This window comes from Diabrotica undecimpunctata, chromosome 2, assembly GCF_040954645.1.
Source record: "Diabrotica undecimpunctata isolate CICGRU chromosome 2, icDiaUnde3, whole genome shotgun sequence".
Classification (NCBI taxonomy): Eukaryota; Metazoa; Arthropoda; class Insecta; order Coleoptera; family Chrysomelidae; genus Diabrotica; species Diabrotica undecimpunctata.
Window position 1 is genome coordinate 7542606 of NC_092804.1, and position 18470 is coordinate 7561075.

The 18470-nt window shown below is 33.0% G+C and overlaps 1 protein-coding gene across 3 annotated transcripts in view; it reads right to left on the minus strand.

Moving 5' to 3' along the window:
• LOC140434136 (protein peste-like) overlaps window positions 1–18470 on the minus strand; it is a 149735-nt gene that overhangs the window by 104371 nt on the left and 26894 nt on the right. Inside the window, exon 2 of one of the 3 annotated variants that reach the window (XM_072522183.1) lies at window positions 7390–7448. The exons of 1 other annotated variant lie outside the window; for it this stretch is intronic. In XM_072522183.1, coding sequence (XP_072378284.1) covers window positions 7390–7428 — 39 coding nt within the window. In that variant the 5' untranslated portion in view covers window positions 7429–7448. Of the gene's footprint in view, window positions 1–1212; window positions 1266–7389; window positions 7449–18470 lie in introns of those variants that run through there. One more of the 3 variants, XM_072522187.1, reaches the window with a different exon arrangement.

The window sequence follows — 18470 nt, forward strand, 5'->3', positions numbered from 1 at the left end:
CAATTTAAAGTATAGCTTTGTTCGCGGAGAGAGTCCCCGACTAGTTTTCGATAAGTTTCGGAGAAGTTAGGGATTATTAGTTTCAAACTTTAAATTCTCCGCGAACGATATTCGGACATTTCTTACTCTTTGTAGACCCAAAACAGACCATAGTTTTTAACCTTAACTAGAAACCAGATAAGATATTAATATTTAACAAAAAATAACCTTATTCAACGTTCTAAAAGCGGTAAATAACGTACATATTCATTGTTAACATATCTTTAATTTATCAAAAAACACAGTAAACTTTAAGTCAGTGTAATGGGTAAAAAAAATTGAAACATTTTAAAAGATCTTCAAAAACTGTATAAAAAACTAAAAATTAGTTAACTAGATAATACTTAACTAGATAATATTGAAAAAAAATAAGATTATGGTCTTTAGCAATCAATGCCTTTCCTTATGTTCATTTTTCCTCGTTTAGTACAGGAATTATTGTTTTCTCGTACAAAAAACTGACAATTTACAGATTCTATAGCACTTGCGCTGAAATACACTTACGTAAGTGTATTTCAATTTGCAGTTCCTTCTTAAAGTTCATCATACATTTTGTTTTATAAATTCTTGAAATAAAATCTCATATTTGATTTCCATTTTTAATTATATAACCCAACTTATTTGGTCTATTAATGCATTACGGTGCCTCTGTATAGTCGCACAAGGAAGTCATTAAGATAATACTTCACCACAAGAGACTGCTCAAGCATGCCCAGAGATTAAAGGTCATCTCAGTCAGTTCGGTGCAATCGTTCCATACCCAAAAAAATACAATAAAATATCTAGACTTAACTTATTGTTATTTAAATACTGAATATAAATTGACTGCAATTTAATAATATCTATCAACAATTACAAAAACCATCACTTATGTAACATTGTACTTAACTATGAGATAATGTTTAATGCAAAAGTGAAAAAAATTGTTATGAGTTATGACATAGGTACGAAAATACCCAATTCTTGATTTTTTCTTTCAAATTAGTTTTTAGTAGATCTTTTTTAGATTATTAATGATATTTAACATTGTGTTAGTAAAAAATAAATGCATTTTTGGTAATGCTATGCAATTATCTCATAGCAGGTTAAATAATCATTAAAAATTACAAAAAAAGAAACCAGTTAAAAATTGAAAAAGTTTCTGTAATTTAAGAAGAAATTCGAACAACTCACCAAATTTTCCTCCTTTACTTGTTTTTTGTTTGAATATCATCAACCTAATAATTAATTTTAAAATATATTAGTTAAATTTATATGTAATTATAAGACAGGTCCGGTTTGTAAGTACAAAATATTGCGGATCTACACACTCTGTCGTTTATAAATTACAAAATATACAGAAAGCTGTCAGTGTCCAAAGTACTTTTCATGTTTCATGAAAGTAGTAGTTCCGGGAGTGAAGAAACACTGTAATAGTACTTTTTTACAAAAGATCAAGCAGAACAATAAAGAGAAAATTCAAATAAATTGCTAATACAACATAAAGCACAAAAGAGAAGTTAGAATCCCTTAAAAAAACATCGCTATTAAAGCCAAATTTATAAATAACGAAGAAGGTAAGAATAAGACATGGATGACGACAGAGATTCTGCAACTGATCAACTTTTCTTAAAATTATACATCACAGAATATACAAACTATGCGAAGAGAGAATACAAGACACACAGTTTGTTCTAATGTTCTAACAAAAGATCAAATAGATGATAAAGACCGGCGCATAATACAAAATTTTTACTAGAACCAATCAGCCACACTAAGAACAAATCTTGAAACCGACGGAAGCGATCCAGATTCTGCGAGGCTTATTATATATATATATAGATTAGACAAGGATGTATACTTTCACTTATAATATTCAACCTATATTTAGAGAAAAGATGTAGTGAAGTCTTGGAAAATTGCGAACATGAAATCCTTTTAAACAGAGAACGTCTAAACAACATCCTCTATACAGATGACACCGTTATTTTTGCAGACAGTTTAAACAGTTTACAGCAACTAATAAACAAAGTAAATGAAGTAAGTAAAAGATTCGGACTACAAGTAAACATATCAAAAACTAAATTTATGGTCATCAGTACAAATAAAATTAGAGACGTCCAACTGCTTATCAAGAATACACCAGTGGACCGAGTAGAACCCATCTTTTCTAATAATAGTAATCGAACAATGGGATCACTCACAAGAAGTCAAATGTAGAATAGAGAAGGCTAGGAGTGCATTCAACAACATGGCCAAACTCTTTTAAAGTCACAACCTTAATCTGGAGATAAAAGTAAGGCTCCTACTGTGTTATATCTTCTTGATATTATACTGTGAAGTTGAATCCTGGACACTTACTGAAACGATGGAGAAAAAACTTGAAGCCTTCGAGATGTGGGCTATACAGAAAGGATATCATAGACAAACAAGATAACCAACGAGACTGTACTACGAAGTTTGGGGAAAGAAAGAGAAGTGATGTATACGATTAAAGGGATAACGTTAGAATATCTTGGACACATTTGGAGAAACGGCACTAAATACATATTACTGAAAATAATCCTTTGAGGCAAAGTATTCTGAAAGTGAGGAATTGGGAGAAGAAGAATATAATGGTTAAAAAACCGGAGGAAATGGTTCTCCACAACAACAATTAATATATTTAAAGCATTAGTTAATAAAATAATTATAGCCAGAATGATTGCAAATATTCGAAATGAATAAGCACCAAAAGAAGAAAAAACAACGGAAAAGATGAACCAACCAATTCAGATTTAATTGCATTAAGTGGTTGGACCAGGCTCATTCTTGTTCTTCTTCAGTGCCTTGTTTGAACTAATGTTGGCATATATATAAAGGCTATCATAGTTTTATTGACCGCTGTTCGAAACAGATAAGCGGAGATCATTTCCGACCATTCTTGATAGTTTTTCAGCCACGAGATACGTCGGCGTCCTGATTTCATTTTACCAGATACTTTGCCCTACATAACTAGTGCCCTATATTTTATATCTTTCTTTCTTCCAAAGTAGCTAAATCTGTCGACTCTTTGACTCTCTCGATGCCATTATCGACCTGGGATCTACATTTGCACGGCTGATAACCAAGAATTTGATTTTTATGATGTTAACCTCTAAGCAGTTCTCAAACGGTTTAGCAAGGTCTTTAGATCATTCATGCTGGTTGCTAGTAGCACAGTGTCGTCTGCGTAGCGGAGATTGTTGACGTATTCTCTGTTGATTTGTATTCCTATCTCTTGGTTCGTGCCCAAGTTCACAAAATAAATAAATTTACAATAGCAAGAATAATTTCGTACTATTGGAAAGCCAAAAATTCAGAAAAGGAGCGAATTTAAGATTGAGAAATAAAGTTACAATAAATAAATAGTAACAAAAAATCTTTAAAAAAGAAAGATGAAAAAAAAAGATACAAAACAGTCCTTTAAAAGTAAAAGTTTAATGAAGAACTTGGACGCAAGTCTAAATGTGTGTTGGAACCGTCTCTGTTAACCTATAATGTTAAATATCGAAGATAAGATGCCATCGTATAACCTTTTTAATTACTATTACCATAATTATAATAAATCAATTAAATTTAATATTTTTATTATATTTACGTTTATACAGAGTAATTCCAAAACGGTCTTCACTAAAATTAATTTTGTTCAGTATACCAAGAATAAGTATTTTGTGGATGAAATCTCAGGTATACTTTTTTTTAAGTTTCATTTCTATCGCAGGTCGGAAATCGTCATAGCTATGCGGACCTTGTTGATAGCCGACCTAAATAGTTCTGCATTATTATTCAAAACATTCTCAAATTTTTATTCTAGGATATTCGTCGACTTTCCACATTTCGCTTTCCTCGAATTCGGCCCTATATAATAAGTAATAATGCAAAAATATCCATTGCTGTACCACAAATCACAAACTTCTTCTATTTATGTATAAATTTAAACGAACAGTCGGAAAAACCGAAAAACAAAAATAAAACTCTACAAAACCATAACACACCCAGTCCTAACATACGGTTCAGAGACCTAAAGTAATAAAAACATGTTAGGATGTTTCGAAAGAAAAGTACTAAGACGATGAAGCAGTGATTGACAATAGAGTGTGGAGAAGACGATACAACTTCGAATCGTATCGTAAAACACATTAAGATAGGACATCTGAGGTGGATATGGTCCAACTAGAAATGGATGGATACCGATGGATAGAAACGATTCTTTTATATGTTGCGAAATCATAGACCTTAACTTAGGCATCAATGAAGAGATCCAAGGCATTAAGAATGTGGTAATATAGACGCATATTGAGGATTTTCTGGATAGTAAAGGTTACCAACAAAGAAGTAATACATTCTTCTTCTTCAAGTGCCCTGTCCGTTGCGAACGTTGGCTATTAACATGGCAATTCTGATCTTATTTGCGGCGCTTCTGAATAGTTCGGCCAATGTGAGCCCGAACCACTTCCTCAGATTTTGGAGCCACGAGTGTCTTCTCCTGCCTGGCCCTCGCTTACTGTCTATTTTTCCCTGGACAATCAATTGCAGTAGACGGTACTTATCGTGTCTCAATATGTGGCCTAGATATTCAAGCTTTCTTTGTTTAATTGTATTCACGATTTCTTTCTCCTTTCCGATTCTTTGGATTACCTCTGTGTTGGTGACATGTTCGGTCCAGGATATACGAAGAATGCGTCGGTACTCCCACATTTCGAATGCTTCTAGTTTTCTCGTGAGCGTCTCCGTCAGCGTCCAGGCCTCCACGTAATACATATGAATGGTAAAGAGGGCAAACTAATTATAATCATAAAACGTCGCTAACTGGAATACCTGGGCCATATAATGCGCAATGAACGACGTACTTCAAACCATACTTTAAGTTAAGTTACATCTAAAGAGGTCCATGAAGAAGAAGAACATCCTGGCTTCATGACCTCAAAGTTTAACTTCACCACTTCTAAAGTTTTTTGGGACAGCAGTCAACAAATTGAAAATAAAAATGGTTAGTCCCAACATCCGTACTGGATATGCATCATAAGAAGAAGATGACACTGTATAACTACTACATATATAATAGACAGCTACTGTTAGATATCGACTACTTGTCAAAGTTGTCAAATAATTCAAGTACCTGTGAGCGATCATAACATCTGAAAATAAATATGGAAAGGACGTGGCAGCCAGGATTATTGCAGGAAACAGGGCATATTACTCATTAATGACCGTATTTAAATCAAAAATACTCTCAATATCAGCAAAAATAAGAGTGTACAAGACAATAATTCATCCCACAATAACGTATGGAAGCGAGACATCGACTCTGAACCAGCGGAGAATGACAAAATTACTGGTACTGGAAAGAAAGATACTGCTGACTATCTATTGGCCTTGCAGAGAAGAGACGATAGGATAATGGAGAAGAAGACACAATGATGAACTCCAGACAGGATATGGACAGGAAAACATAGTACACTACATTAAAGCAAAACGAATAAGATGGGCGGGCCATATACTAAGATCAAGTGACGAACGACTCCTGAACGCCACATTTTGGGAAAGGCCCGATGGCAGAAGGTCAGTTGGTCGCCCAAGAAAGAGACGGAAGGATGCAGTAGCCAGTGATCTATGCAAAATGGGAATACAGTAATGGAAATGAAGAAAGGTGTGAAAATCAAACTCATGCAAGCCATTATGAGTATATACAGACATACAAGGAACAGAATCAGAACCGATAATATGGAATCCGAAGAGTTCATATTGTTTAACATTGTTTTGGATGACATAATTAAAGAAATTAGAGCAGAAACATTGAAATTATGTGCTGGACATAGAAATCTACAAGCAGTGTGGATCTCAGAATATGAATACACACACGATATAGTGATATTTGGGATAAATGCAGAAGCACTCAATCGAAATTTACAAGTAGGTATGCAACGCTGCACTAATTAAACGAAATTTGAGGATCGATAATGAGAAGACGAAAGTAATTATAGGTGGAAAAAATAAAAAAACAAACGAAGATAACACTTAATGGAAATATACTTGAACAAGTCGATACTTATAAATACTTGGGAGCGCAAATAGAGAACAGAGGAACTGAAGAAATTGAAATAAGTTCCAGAATAGAAAATGCCGCTTGGATGTACCACGCAATTAAAAGTACGTTTTTGTCGAAAAAAAGTATCGCAAAAAGCCAAAGTAACCATATACCAATTTTAACTTTTGGTAGTGAAAGTTGGACACTTACTGATAAATTAAAATCGAAAATACAGAGCATAGAAATGAATTTTCTTAGAATAATACTGGATATAACCAGGTTAGACAGAATTAAAAATGAGGCAGTCAGAGAACATCTTAAGGTCCAACCAATTATTAAGAAAATTGAAGAGGCCCAACTGAGATGGTATGAACACATGGTTAGAAGGAATCAAGAAAGACCAGTAAAAAAGTATGTTCTCTTGACCCATACACACTTGTATTTCGTGAGTCATCCATTCTTTTGCATCCTCTTTGTTTTCCCTCTTTGGTTTCAGTATTTTTCTGATAATTTCCTTTCAAAAACTTTCAATTGCTCTTCTTTTTTTACTGTTAATGTTTTTGCAGCATATACTTCTATTGGTCTTATAGTCGTTTTGTAGATTTTTATTTTTATGTTTTCGCTTATCTTTTTATCTCTAAACATTATTTTCTTTCTATAAAACGGTATATTTTCCTCTTGAATTCTTCTTTTCATATCTACACTTTCATTTCTTCTATTGACTAGTACTCCCAAATATTAAATGTTTCAACGTTTTTAAAACTTTGTGCATCTATTGTTAGTTCTGCCATTTGTGTTCTCTTTTTCTTGCTTAAGTTCATGTATTTTGTTTTATTTTCATTTATTTCCAGTCCTCTCAGTTTCTTGGAAGGTTTTCTTTAATGCATTCTTACCTATTGCTACTGTATATCGTCCACATATATCCTATTATTTGTACTGCATTACTGTTTATAGTTCCGGCGTTTGACAGCTTTTTTATTATATTGTCTAGTGATAAAATAAATAGTACAGTTAAGAGCGCAACCAAAGAGCGTTTGTAATACCAAAAAAACCAATAAAACAAAGTGGAATAACAGTATTTTAATAAAGTAGCAGGCAAAATTGACGAAAAATAGGCAATATGCGTAAACAAAAGTAAATACGAAGTAGTAGAATTATGATATTGTCTTGGATTTTAGAAGAACTATGTAAAACACTTACACCAACTTTTCAAATTACCTTATATATGACTTTATTTGTGCAATAATTGTTTAGTAGCAAATTATGTTTAATTTAGGCAAAATATTATCGACAGAAATTATTATATTGTTTACAAAACTTACATTAGCAAAATCAAATTCGTCGGCATGATAGACTTTCATAGCATGAAATTACACTTCGCCTAAAACAAAGTAGGTACAGTCAGAACATTTACGCAATTGTATCTAAAATTATATATAATACATATAAAATTTATTTCAAAACAAATATAGTTATTTATTGTACAAGACGATAAAATTGTACTTTATCTTCGAGAGCGTTTTTTAGCGTCGAGACGTCAGTCGAGACGCTAATTATGCTCGAGAAGATAATGCGATTTTATCGTTGTGGGCAATACAACATTTTTTTCTATAGCAAGACTTTAAGTTCAGGTGAAAAATAGAATTTCAAAGAAAATTGTAATTTTTAGCACAAAAATCGCAATTGTGTTGCTCCGTTGCTAGGGATATGAATTACTCTGTATCCAATATAAAATCAATCCAGTACCTCGAATCAAGTGTTTAAGCAAACGAGTACAAGTTGTGATGCTCCAAAAATAGATATTTCTAATAATGTTAATTGTAAAATTTCAGTTGTTTTTAATCCTTAATGGGTTTGAATTTGTAAATTTTATTGAATAAAAAAAAGTTAAAACATTTTATCTACTCTTGCTCTTAAAGTGTCACTTTATCTACCCTTGCAGTTAAAGTGATACTTTATCTCCTCAAAACAGTTGTTATAGCAACATTTTAACATTAGCTATGGAAAAAAGAAATAAATTATTTTTTATAATAATGTAAACATCAAAATAAAATAAAGCAAAGAAACATATTAGATTGATATTAACAGTTTTTTTCTCTCTGGAAGCCCTCCTTTCTAAATATCTTAGTCCAGTAAAGACAACTGGAGTTAAAACAGCTGAAAAAACCTTATTCAGATTTTTGAATGTTCTACAAGGTATATGAGGGATAGCTGATGACAAATTCTTAAAGAAGTACAGCTATGTCGCTTGGTTTGTGTTTTAACATTTGTAAAAAGTAAAAAAAAAATATTTTTTTTTCCTATAAAACGTTTCGGATATATTTTAGAAAAAATGGTTCGAATAAAATTTATAAATCATAAAATTTTCTTTTATTTTCAAGACTTTACATTAAAATCAAACCCATGTAACCTGTGGCACAAATACAAGGATAGTATGTCAGAAGATATTTTACATCAAAGTCGTGTCAGTTCCAGAAATCACGATATTGAGATGAATGAGGAGATACATAATCGTGCTTTACTCTTGATCGAAGATATGTGTTACCTCATGTGCGGTAATTTATTAATCAGGTTAGGAATGCCAGCGCCAAATCGTGAAATGAATGACGCATTTAATCGAGAATTGGAACGGGAACGTGAATATGATCACCAGGAATTAGATTTAGTAGTTCAAAGGAATGTACCCCTGTTGAATTACCAACAAAAGGAAGTTTATGATACTTTAATGAAGGCAATCGCTGATGAAAATGGTGGTTTATATTTCCTAGATGCCCCTGGTGGAACTGGCAAGACATTCCTTATGTCATTAGTTTTAGCAATTGTTCGGGCGAGATCCAACATAGCTGTTGCAGTTGCTTCTTCTGAAATAGCAGCCACATTGTTAGAAGGATGCCGTACGGCTCATTCAGCATTCAAATTACCGTTAAATCTTCAAACTATTGAAGAACCAACGTGTAATATTGCAAAACACTCAGCAATGGCCAAAGTTTTAGCGGCATCGAAAATCATCATCTGGGACAAATGCACAATGGCGCATAAACGTGCATTAGAAGCACTTAACCGAACATTAAAAGATTTACGCAATGACTCGAGATGTTTTGGAGGAGCAATGATTTTACTGTCTGGCGATTTCCGCCAAATACTGCCAGTAATTCCAAGATCTACGGCTGCCGATGAAATAAACGCTTGCCTCAAATCGTCAAATCTATGGCGCTATGTGAAGAAACTGCAGCTGACAACAAACATGAGAGTTACATTGCTTAATGATACATCTGCTGAAGATTTATCGGAGCAATTGCTGACTATCGGTAATGGTCAAGTACCTGTCGATGAATCGAGCGGATTAATATCATTTCCAAATAATTTCTGTAATTTTGTCTCATCAAAAGACGAACTTATCAACAATGTATTTCCAAATATTATTTCTAAATACCAAGCCACCAACTATCCAATTGAATTTTTAAACTCTTTGGACGTGCCTGGCCTACCACCGCAAAATTTACGCCTAAAGGTTGGCTCCGTAGTAATCATGCTTCGAAACATAAACCAACCAAAACTGTGCAACGGTACGCGTTTGGTGGTTAGTAAATTGATGAACAATGTAATTTACGCTACGATAATGATAGGAAAATTCAAAGGTGAGGAAGTTCTCAGTCCGAGGATCCCGATGATCCCAACCGATATGCCGTTTGAATTTAAAAGACTTCAATTTCCGATACGTCTTGCATTTGCCATGACCATCAACAAATCACAAGGCCAATCCTTAAAAGTTTGTGGTTTAAATCTAGAACATTCATGTTTTTCCCATGGTCAATTATACGTGGCATGTTTACGGGCCGAATACCATCTGCGTTGTTTGTTTTTGCGCCTGATAATAAAACAAAAAATGTCTTGTATCACAAGGTACTTAAGCGAAGAGCAACCTATGTACTAAAATACAGAAATAATAATGAATGATTAATGTAGTTATTTAATTTTTTTTTGTATTTTTTCCAATAAAAAAAAAACACAATCTGCTTATTTATTGCCATTAAGGCGGAACAAAGTTCGCCGGGTCAGCTAGTATATAAATATTTGACTGACATATTAGAAAAAAAAACTTTATTTTTGTAGTAACTTATACATGTTAATAGCTTTGTTTTTTACATAATATTTACATTTGCTAAATCTCAGTTAGATCCACCACATAGTTGGTAAGTTATTCAATTTGTTTATTCCGCACAGCGATTATTTAAATAACTATACTTACTCACACAATGAGTTTAGAGCTATTAAGCAAATCGCAATCGATTCTTTTAGGCTTTAGTTTTGAGACAAATTAAAAAATTTCAACATTTTATCAAAATTGTTATTAAATAAATCGTTTAAAAAGGACTGACTTTTTAGATTATAAACTTTTATAATATAGTTGACACTTTTTATGTCACGCATTTGAAAGCAGTCTACTAAAAAGATCAATGTCAAAAAACAAAATTTTTAAGGAAATTGTTTTTCTTAAAATCACATTTCCATTGTTTATCAACATTCCATTCCATCCAATGGCGCTACAGCCCAAATCGGGCCTTGGCCTCCTTCAACAGGCTTCTCCAACCATCTCTATTTACCGCTGTTCTTTTCCATGAACGCGTTCCCAGGCAGTTCCTGGCATCCTCATCGACTTCATCTTCCCATCTCTTTTTAGGTCTTCCGTTTATCAACAATAATTGCTGAAAATTAAGCAGATTATAAAAGAAGATCTACATTTCATGATCCATTTAATTGATGGCATATACCGAGAACTCTCCCTCTCACAAAAACAACAGCACTAAAAATGCGAGTGGAACAGAGGCGCATGGAAAGATCGATTCTCGGCGTGAGAAAAAAACACAAAATAAGGAACTGATGTCGTCGAACATATAGCCAAGCTGAAATGGAATTGGTCAGGTCACATAGCGAGAATAAAAGACTCAAGATGGACCAGAAAACTAATTGACTGGCGCCCAAGAGAAGAAAAACGCAGCAGAGGATGATCACCAACACGCTGGATGGACGACATTAAGCGAATATCCAAGAAATGGCAACAAAACGCACATAACCGTGAAGAGTGACGAAAAATGGGAGAGACCTATGTCCAGCAGTGGACAAAGGAGGTTGCAGGATGATGATGATATACCGAGAAAAAGTAAAAAAGTTTATACACCAGGGCGGATATTCGAGGTGGAGAGGTAACATTTGGATTTTTGGAGAAAAAGTTTTGTGACAACTTTTAATAATAATTATAACTGTTGGAACAAGTTGTGTGATAATTACGTTAATAATAATGGACTTATTCTCTCTCTCAAATAGGTCGGGAATATTAACTAAAACATTAAAATTTATAAAATTTCCAAAAATATCGGTTTTTTCCACTTTCCTTGCTTATAATTTTAAAATGATTTATTTTGAAGAAAAGCCATAGAATAAAAACGCGACAATTTAATTTTCTATAAGACACGTCTGGTTAAAAATGTTTTAATTGATTACCCTTACGGCAAAATAGCAATACATAGAAAAAAAAGGCAAAAGTCTTTTACCATCTAATGATTTTTAACCACTTAAATTGCACTTAGGGCCTTCATAATTTGTCTGGAAAATCTTTATAGCATATGAAAGTTTCTTATATACTAATATTCAAATAAATCTATTAAATAGATTCCACAGAAGCAGAATAATAGCAAAGTGATAAGCTTTAATGATCTCATCAGAATCATAAAAAACGATAAAAATCGTGCAACAATTATGTAACAATTTTAGAGACAGAAGACGATATTCGTATGAGGATACGAAACGGCCAACAAGCTTTCAGTACGCTCAACCCTGTTTGGAGATCTGGAGAGTATACTACAAGGACAAAGATCCGAATATTCCGATCAAATGTCATGTCTGTTCTACTCTACGGATGTGAAACCTGGAAAGTGACAAACACCCTCACAGACAAACTGCAGGTCTTTGTTAACAAATGTCTACGAAGAATTGTTCGTATATTCTGACCTAACACCATCAGAAACGAAGATCTGCTACACCTGACCGAACAAAAGAGGGTACAAAATGAAATTAAGTCCAGAAGGTCACACACTCCAAAAAAATAGTTCCATTATCGCAAAGACTGCCCTAGAGTGGAATCCCCAAGGGAAAAGCAAGAGAGGTCGCCCAGTAAAAACTTGGAGAACATCCATCATGGACGAGATAAGAGGCCAAATAAAGTCTTGGAATGAGGTGAAGGCCTTAGCGCAAAATAGAACCCGATGGCGCGTTTTCACTGAAGCTCTATGCTCCACTTAGGAGTTCAAGAACCTTATATATATATTTAGAGATAGTGACTTTAATTCTGGCAAAATGCAAAAATTGTATAAGAAAGCTGCATTCTGTCAGACATGGTCCTTCATCGAAATATAACTAGTGGTTTTTGTGTCGTATTTGAAGAACTGAACTTAGTTATTGTCGAAAAAATGGAACTGTTTATTGTTTTATGATTATCGCTTTAAATCAAAGTATGGTGACCGTGAGTGAAGTGTCTCAAGAATAATTTATTGCCATTTTCGTCGGAATTCTCAAGGATTCATTACATATCGTCGTCGTATTCCTGTGCCATCACCAATAACGGTCATAGCATCAAATTAAATCGTAGTTGACAACACCAGAAGTATCGAACTAAAACGATTTAAAACCAATAGCTACAAGACCCACCAGGAAGAACCTGTATCAAATTGCAAGAGAGCTCACAGTCAACTGTAAGCCCCAATAAAGCCTTATCACAAAATATAGATAATAAGAACACAAACAAGTTAAAAGCATTGTAAGTTTAGAATTACGTAAATTTTGCTTACCACTGTAATTCTAACAACAATCTCTTACCTTACTTTCATCAATATATTAATTGATGATAATAAACCTGGAGAAATAAAAGCTGATGTAAGAAATTCACTTTTAAGCTCAGAATTTAATAAGCTTAAATTCCACCCACGCACACGCTTTACATATGTCCGCCGACGACCTACTAAAATATTAAAACAAACAGGGGCATTGAGTCATCTTTTATAGTCTACTACTTATAAGGTCTCTGAAGTATAAACCCACCTGCTGGAATTAAGGGGATGTGGTCTACTTTCAAGAAGTTTGTAGTTGCTATGTTATAACTGATAAAGAGGAAATGAGTTTTGATATATCTATGGAATATTCAATAGATTTTCATTTTATAACTTATTAATTGATTATTTTACCTTATATACTATGCGAGTCTTAAGTGTTAAGGGTTAACGGAACAAGAACACAGTAACAACATAAAATATGGTAACAAAAATGTTTTCGGGATAACATATATGATCCGAAAATGTATATAAAGAAAAATTAATAGAGAAAAAGAAGAAGACACAAAAATTTGTAAAATCATGTTATAGTTATAGCATATTTATATATACAGTTTAAATTTATTGTGTTGTGAAGTTATACTGTTTTGTAAAAAAAAGACTTTTTCAATTTTAGATTTACGGTAAATTTCGGACTTTTCAAATTAGGCTAGATATTTAAGATTACTTTAAGTAAATAAAATGTTATATTGAAATATCAAATCTACCTGCATTTTTTCAAGGAATAATTTCTGTTACCACGAAACAAGTCATTAAGGGAATTAGTACAAAGTAGAAAGTCTTTGTCTCATATTTTTGTACACAATTATGGGAATTGGAAAGTGTTGGCGTTTGGAGAATTGAGTCGAGGATGTTGATTGATCAACAGAAAATTATGGAAGGGATTGAGAGTCGAAAATGATTTTGGAAGCAGAAAAAGTGAGCATCTGCTGTTGGACGGAAAGTGAGGAAAGATCAAATCGACGTGTGCGTTTTTTTTAACGTTGAAAGAAAAGTATAGATTTTGTGAAAATAGTAGTGTCAGTAAGTTTTAAAAGCTGATTTGCTGGATGAGAAGGTTGCAGAATTTGTAAGTACAAACAAATTATTATTCCCGGAGAGATTCGTAGTTAAGCAGATAGAGGCAATCCCAAAAGGAGATAGAAACGTGAGTCAGGACGTTCTTTTGATCCACAGTTAAATAAACTGAATCATTTTCATAAAGTACAGAGAAAAATGTATTGAGAGATTGAGACAAAACAAGAGATTGGGCTAATTTTCCTGTTGTAATTTTTTATGTGAAAGCTATATGATTTAAGAACATTTATTTCTAAGGGATTTCATTAGTTGTAACAGTTTTGGAAGGTTTATTTTAGTATTATATTTTAATTGTATTGCACAAATTTGAGTTTTTTTATTTATTCCTTTTACTCCTCTTCTTATTGAACACTATTGAAGATAAAGGTATTTTTGAACTCAAATAGGAACCCTGAGATAAGAAAATATAAGAATTACGAAATTAGCGTCGTTAATAAAATTTATTCACATATTCGCAATAAAACTTATTTTTATGTTAATTAGCTAATTGGATCATAATTAATTTAATTATTGTTTTATCATATTGCAAAATTACAATATAATATTAATATGTTACACCGCATATATTTCAAATTTTCGCGAGAGTTATATGTGCTTTCTGTAGTATTTTGGATTTGAATGCCGTTGAATATTTTTGGTTTTGTCAAAAACCATTATTTTGAAGACGTTTTGACAAGGTAGCACTTGCCACTGTCAAGTGGGTAGCGCTTCTCGCTGATGCTTGAAGTTAACTGACTCTCCTACTGGATGCGATTACTTTTTACAGCCCCAAGGCTTCTTGTGATTGGTCCTATCCGTGTGTAGGTAGGAGGGGTCCTATAAGTCGCTTTTATCGTCTGATGTATTTTTGACTTTTTTAATACCGTTTTCCATGTTGTTGAAAGCCTTTGAGCATCATCTCATTGGTTTAGACTGTTCGGATTTTTTTCTATTTCTATTGATTCCCTGATTTTTCTTTTTCATTTCAGTGTTAGCTAGCATCCTAGTTTGGTTCAGGCTTATTGTATGTCCTGTGTTTGAGACATTTTGGGCAAGGGATGACATTTTTTCTCTCCTTTCGATGGCATTTCGATGTTCTTCTCGTCTAACGCTGATTCTTCGGTTGGTTTGTCCGATGTACGATTTGTCACAGTCCCCACATGGAATCTCGTATACTTTTTGGTGGATGGTAAAATGATTGAGATTTCTCTATCGGTATTAAATATCGTTTCTATTTTGTGTTTTTTGGCACTCCCTCTATTTTCTCTGTTGTACGCTTGAAATATGGTAAAATGTCTTTTGCAATCGGTTTTTCCTCATCTATTGGATCCTTACTTGTCTTTTGAGCATTTCAAATGGTATATATTAAATTTTTTTTCCTAGCACTGTTTTCACATTATGCATTTTTTTATCTTTATGTTCTTCATCTGTCAGTCTTTCGGATCATATCATCAGGGTTTTAATGACTGAATGTAAAATGTGCAAGATGGTGATGTGAATCGGCATGTAGATATCTGTCGGTACGTGTGGGTTTTTGGTATACTGTGTGTCCTATGTGCCCGTCTTCCTTCTTTATTTATTTCTTTAGTTTTTTTTCTCCGTGTATCCAGATTATAAAAGTATCATCCACGTACCTAAGCCAAAGTTTGGGTTTGTGTTCGACTGTTTCTTTTGCTCGCTGTTCTATTTCTTGCATAAACAATTTTACTATTACCGGTGATAGTGGTGAACCGATCGGTGCTCCTTCAACTTGTTTATATTTTTGGTCCTTATAGATAAAATATTTGTTATTTAAGCAGTGCTTTGTTAGATTTAGAGTATCCTGTGGTATTGGATACTTTCTGTTTATAATTTCTAATGATTCATCTATAGAAACATTCGTGAAAAGTGAAAGAACATCGAAGCTGACTTATAAATGTCCCGATTCAAGAGTCACATCTTTTATACATTTGATCAAGTGGCTTGCGTTCTTGACGTAAGAATCCGCTTCTTCTGTATATGGTTGTAGATGTTCAGCCAGAAATGTTACCTTATATACCTTGGGTAGGCCGTATAGTTTTGGACATCTTTACGACTTTACTCTAGGTATGAGATATAACTGATGTTGTTTCTTGAAATCTGATGCTTCGATCTTGGCTTTTGTTACTTTTTCTAGATATGTTGTGGGGTCCGACGAGATCCTTTGATAATGTCGTATCGTTTAGGATGTTTGTTTTTTCTTCGTTATCTTGAATATTCATTACTACCGTGGCATTTACGTTGTCAGCTGGGTGAACGATGATTTCTATGTTGTTTTTTAAATTAGGTAAGGCCTCTTTTTCTTCGTGACTTATATTTCTTTTTGGTGATTTGGTTGTTCTTAATATTTTTGATACATCTTGGCGTATGATCTCGACTGTTTCTGTTGGGAGATTAGTAATAGTAGTCTCAACCTCAGTAATAATATTTTTTACGGTAATTTTTGCAGGTGTAAGAGCAAAATTGAAACCATTTGATATGTATTTTTTTGATAAACTTACGAACTTCCGAGCAGAAACAGACTCTGACCTTACTAAGAAAAAACAAATCAAAAAGTTTTAAAATTTGTTACTACAATAGCGACCAAAGAAGAAAGAAAAACCACAAACAGAAACAAACAAGTTAGTTTATAACTTTTCAAAACTGACATTGGATGAAGCCACGAATAATGTTCTCTCAAAAGGTTTTAATTTTGCTGTTGCACCTGCACTAATTCCCGAAGAAAATATCATTACCGAGTTTAAGCCTACTATTACCAATCTCCCAGTAGAAATAGTCGAAATCATACGCCAAGACATATCAGTAATAAAGAACAGCCAAACCAAATAGAAATTTAACTCACGAAAAAAAAGACGCGTTACATAATTTAAAGAACAACAAAGAGATCATCGTTGTCCCACCTAACATTATTTACGAATATTTTAGAACAGCTTAATATCATGTGCATGATTTTAAAATTTACATTGAAGGAATATAAACCATAGTTGAATTATAATCTGCAAAATACGAAGAAACAGCTATTACTTGCAGATATTCTTGAGACCCAAGCTTGATGAGGAAGCTTGATAACTGTGTATTCGTTTTTATTATACTGCCCTTTTTGACGATTTCTATAAATTTCGTTCCATGAGGTATACTAGTAGTATCAACTTAACTTCTTGGTCAAGTTTTTCATTCTATTTTATTCCACAATAAATATTCGTTAAAACTAGATGCACATTGATTTGTTGATTATGAAGTTCGTGAAGTATAATACGAATATCGCTTAAAAAAGTCCAAAACCTTTCGCCTCGTAGCCCATCGATATTTTTGGTTTCCATAGACACCTTAGTGTCAAATTTTTAAAATTTGTTCGATAATATTATAATGTTACACATAATATTAATGGAAAATAGGGGAGAGCGATCCTCTTAATAAAGAAATAATTTTTAAAAGCTACTTAATTTCCTAAAGGAGATTACGCAATAACTGTTTTGATTTAGGGATAGAAGGAAAGTCGGTCGAAAGGGAAAATGCGCGAGGGTAAAACATCAAGGGCGTTTTCTAGATTAGAGGCTGGAATATTTCTAAAACTATATAAAACTTACCTAATTCAATTCAATTATTATAATAATTGTATAATGTTAATAGTGTAGATTGATTAAAATATAATTTCTGCACATTTGGAAAACGGAATATTTAGTTAAAATATTAATTCTTACTGGACGATGGTAGGTAGTATTAAATACTCTGTTTTACTTCAGGAACATAAAAGTTAAGAGCAAATATTCAATTTGCTATCAACAGTCTTTTGGTTGATATCAAAATAAAAAGAATAGTATAATCAAACCCTATATTAGAAAAACGGCCCCCTCTTGTAGTATTGCTAAAATGGAAATATTGTTTGCATGACAGTTATAATAGAAATTCCATACAGGATGTCCCCGAGAATAATGCGTTTCTTTAACGCATGGATATAATACACAATTTGGAACAAAAAAATCCTGTAACACTTTTTTCTAAGCTTAACTGTTTCCAAATAAAATAACATTGTTTTCCATATTCGTCAATTTTATTATCAAAAAATTAAATAATCTGGCAACGTTATTCGTAGTGAAAGTGTTTCTGAATAAAAGCTTGTTTGTGACTTTGCATATTAACCATACCAACCCTTGTTTATTTAATATTCAAGCTTGTTTAATTGTTAAAAAGTAATTAATGCAACTAAGAAAAATTATTTGCAATGTTTTTCTATTTTGAGACTTGGCGTAATTTTAAATGAATTGTTAAAATATCAATTACTTACAAGAAAAACACTTTATACGAAAATGGTTGCGTTTCGATTTAATTTGAGTCTCTCACCACTCCCTAACACGTGTTTCTGGGTCTACCCGTGTTAATTGATATCGGCACATTTAACTTCATCTTTTCTCACTAGATGTCTCTAGTAGCATACTCTGGTAATG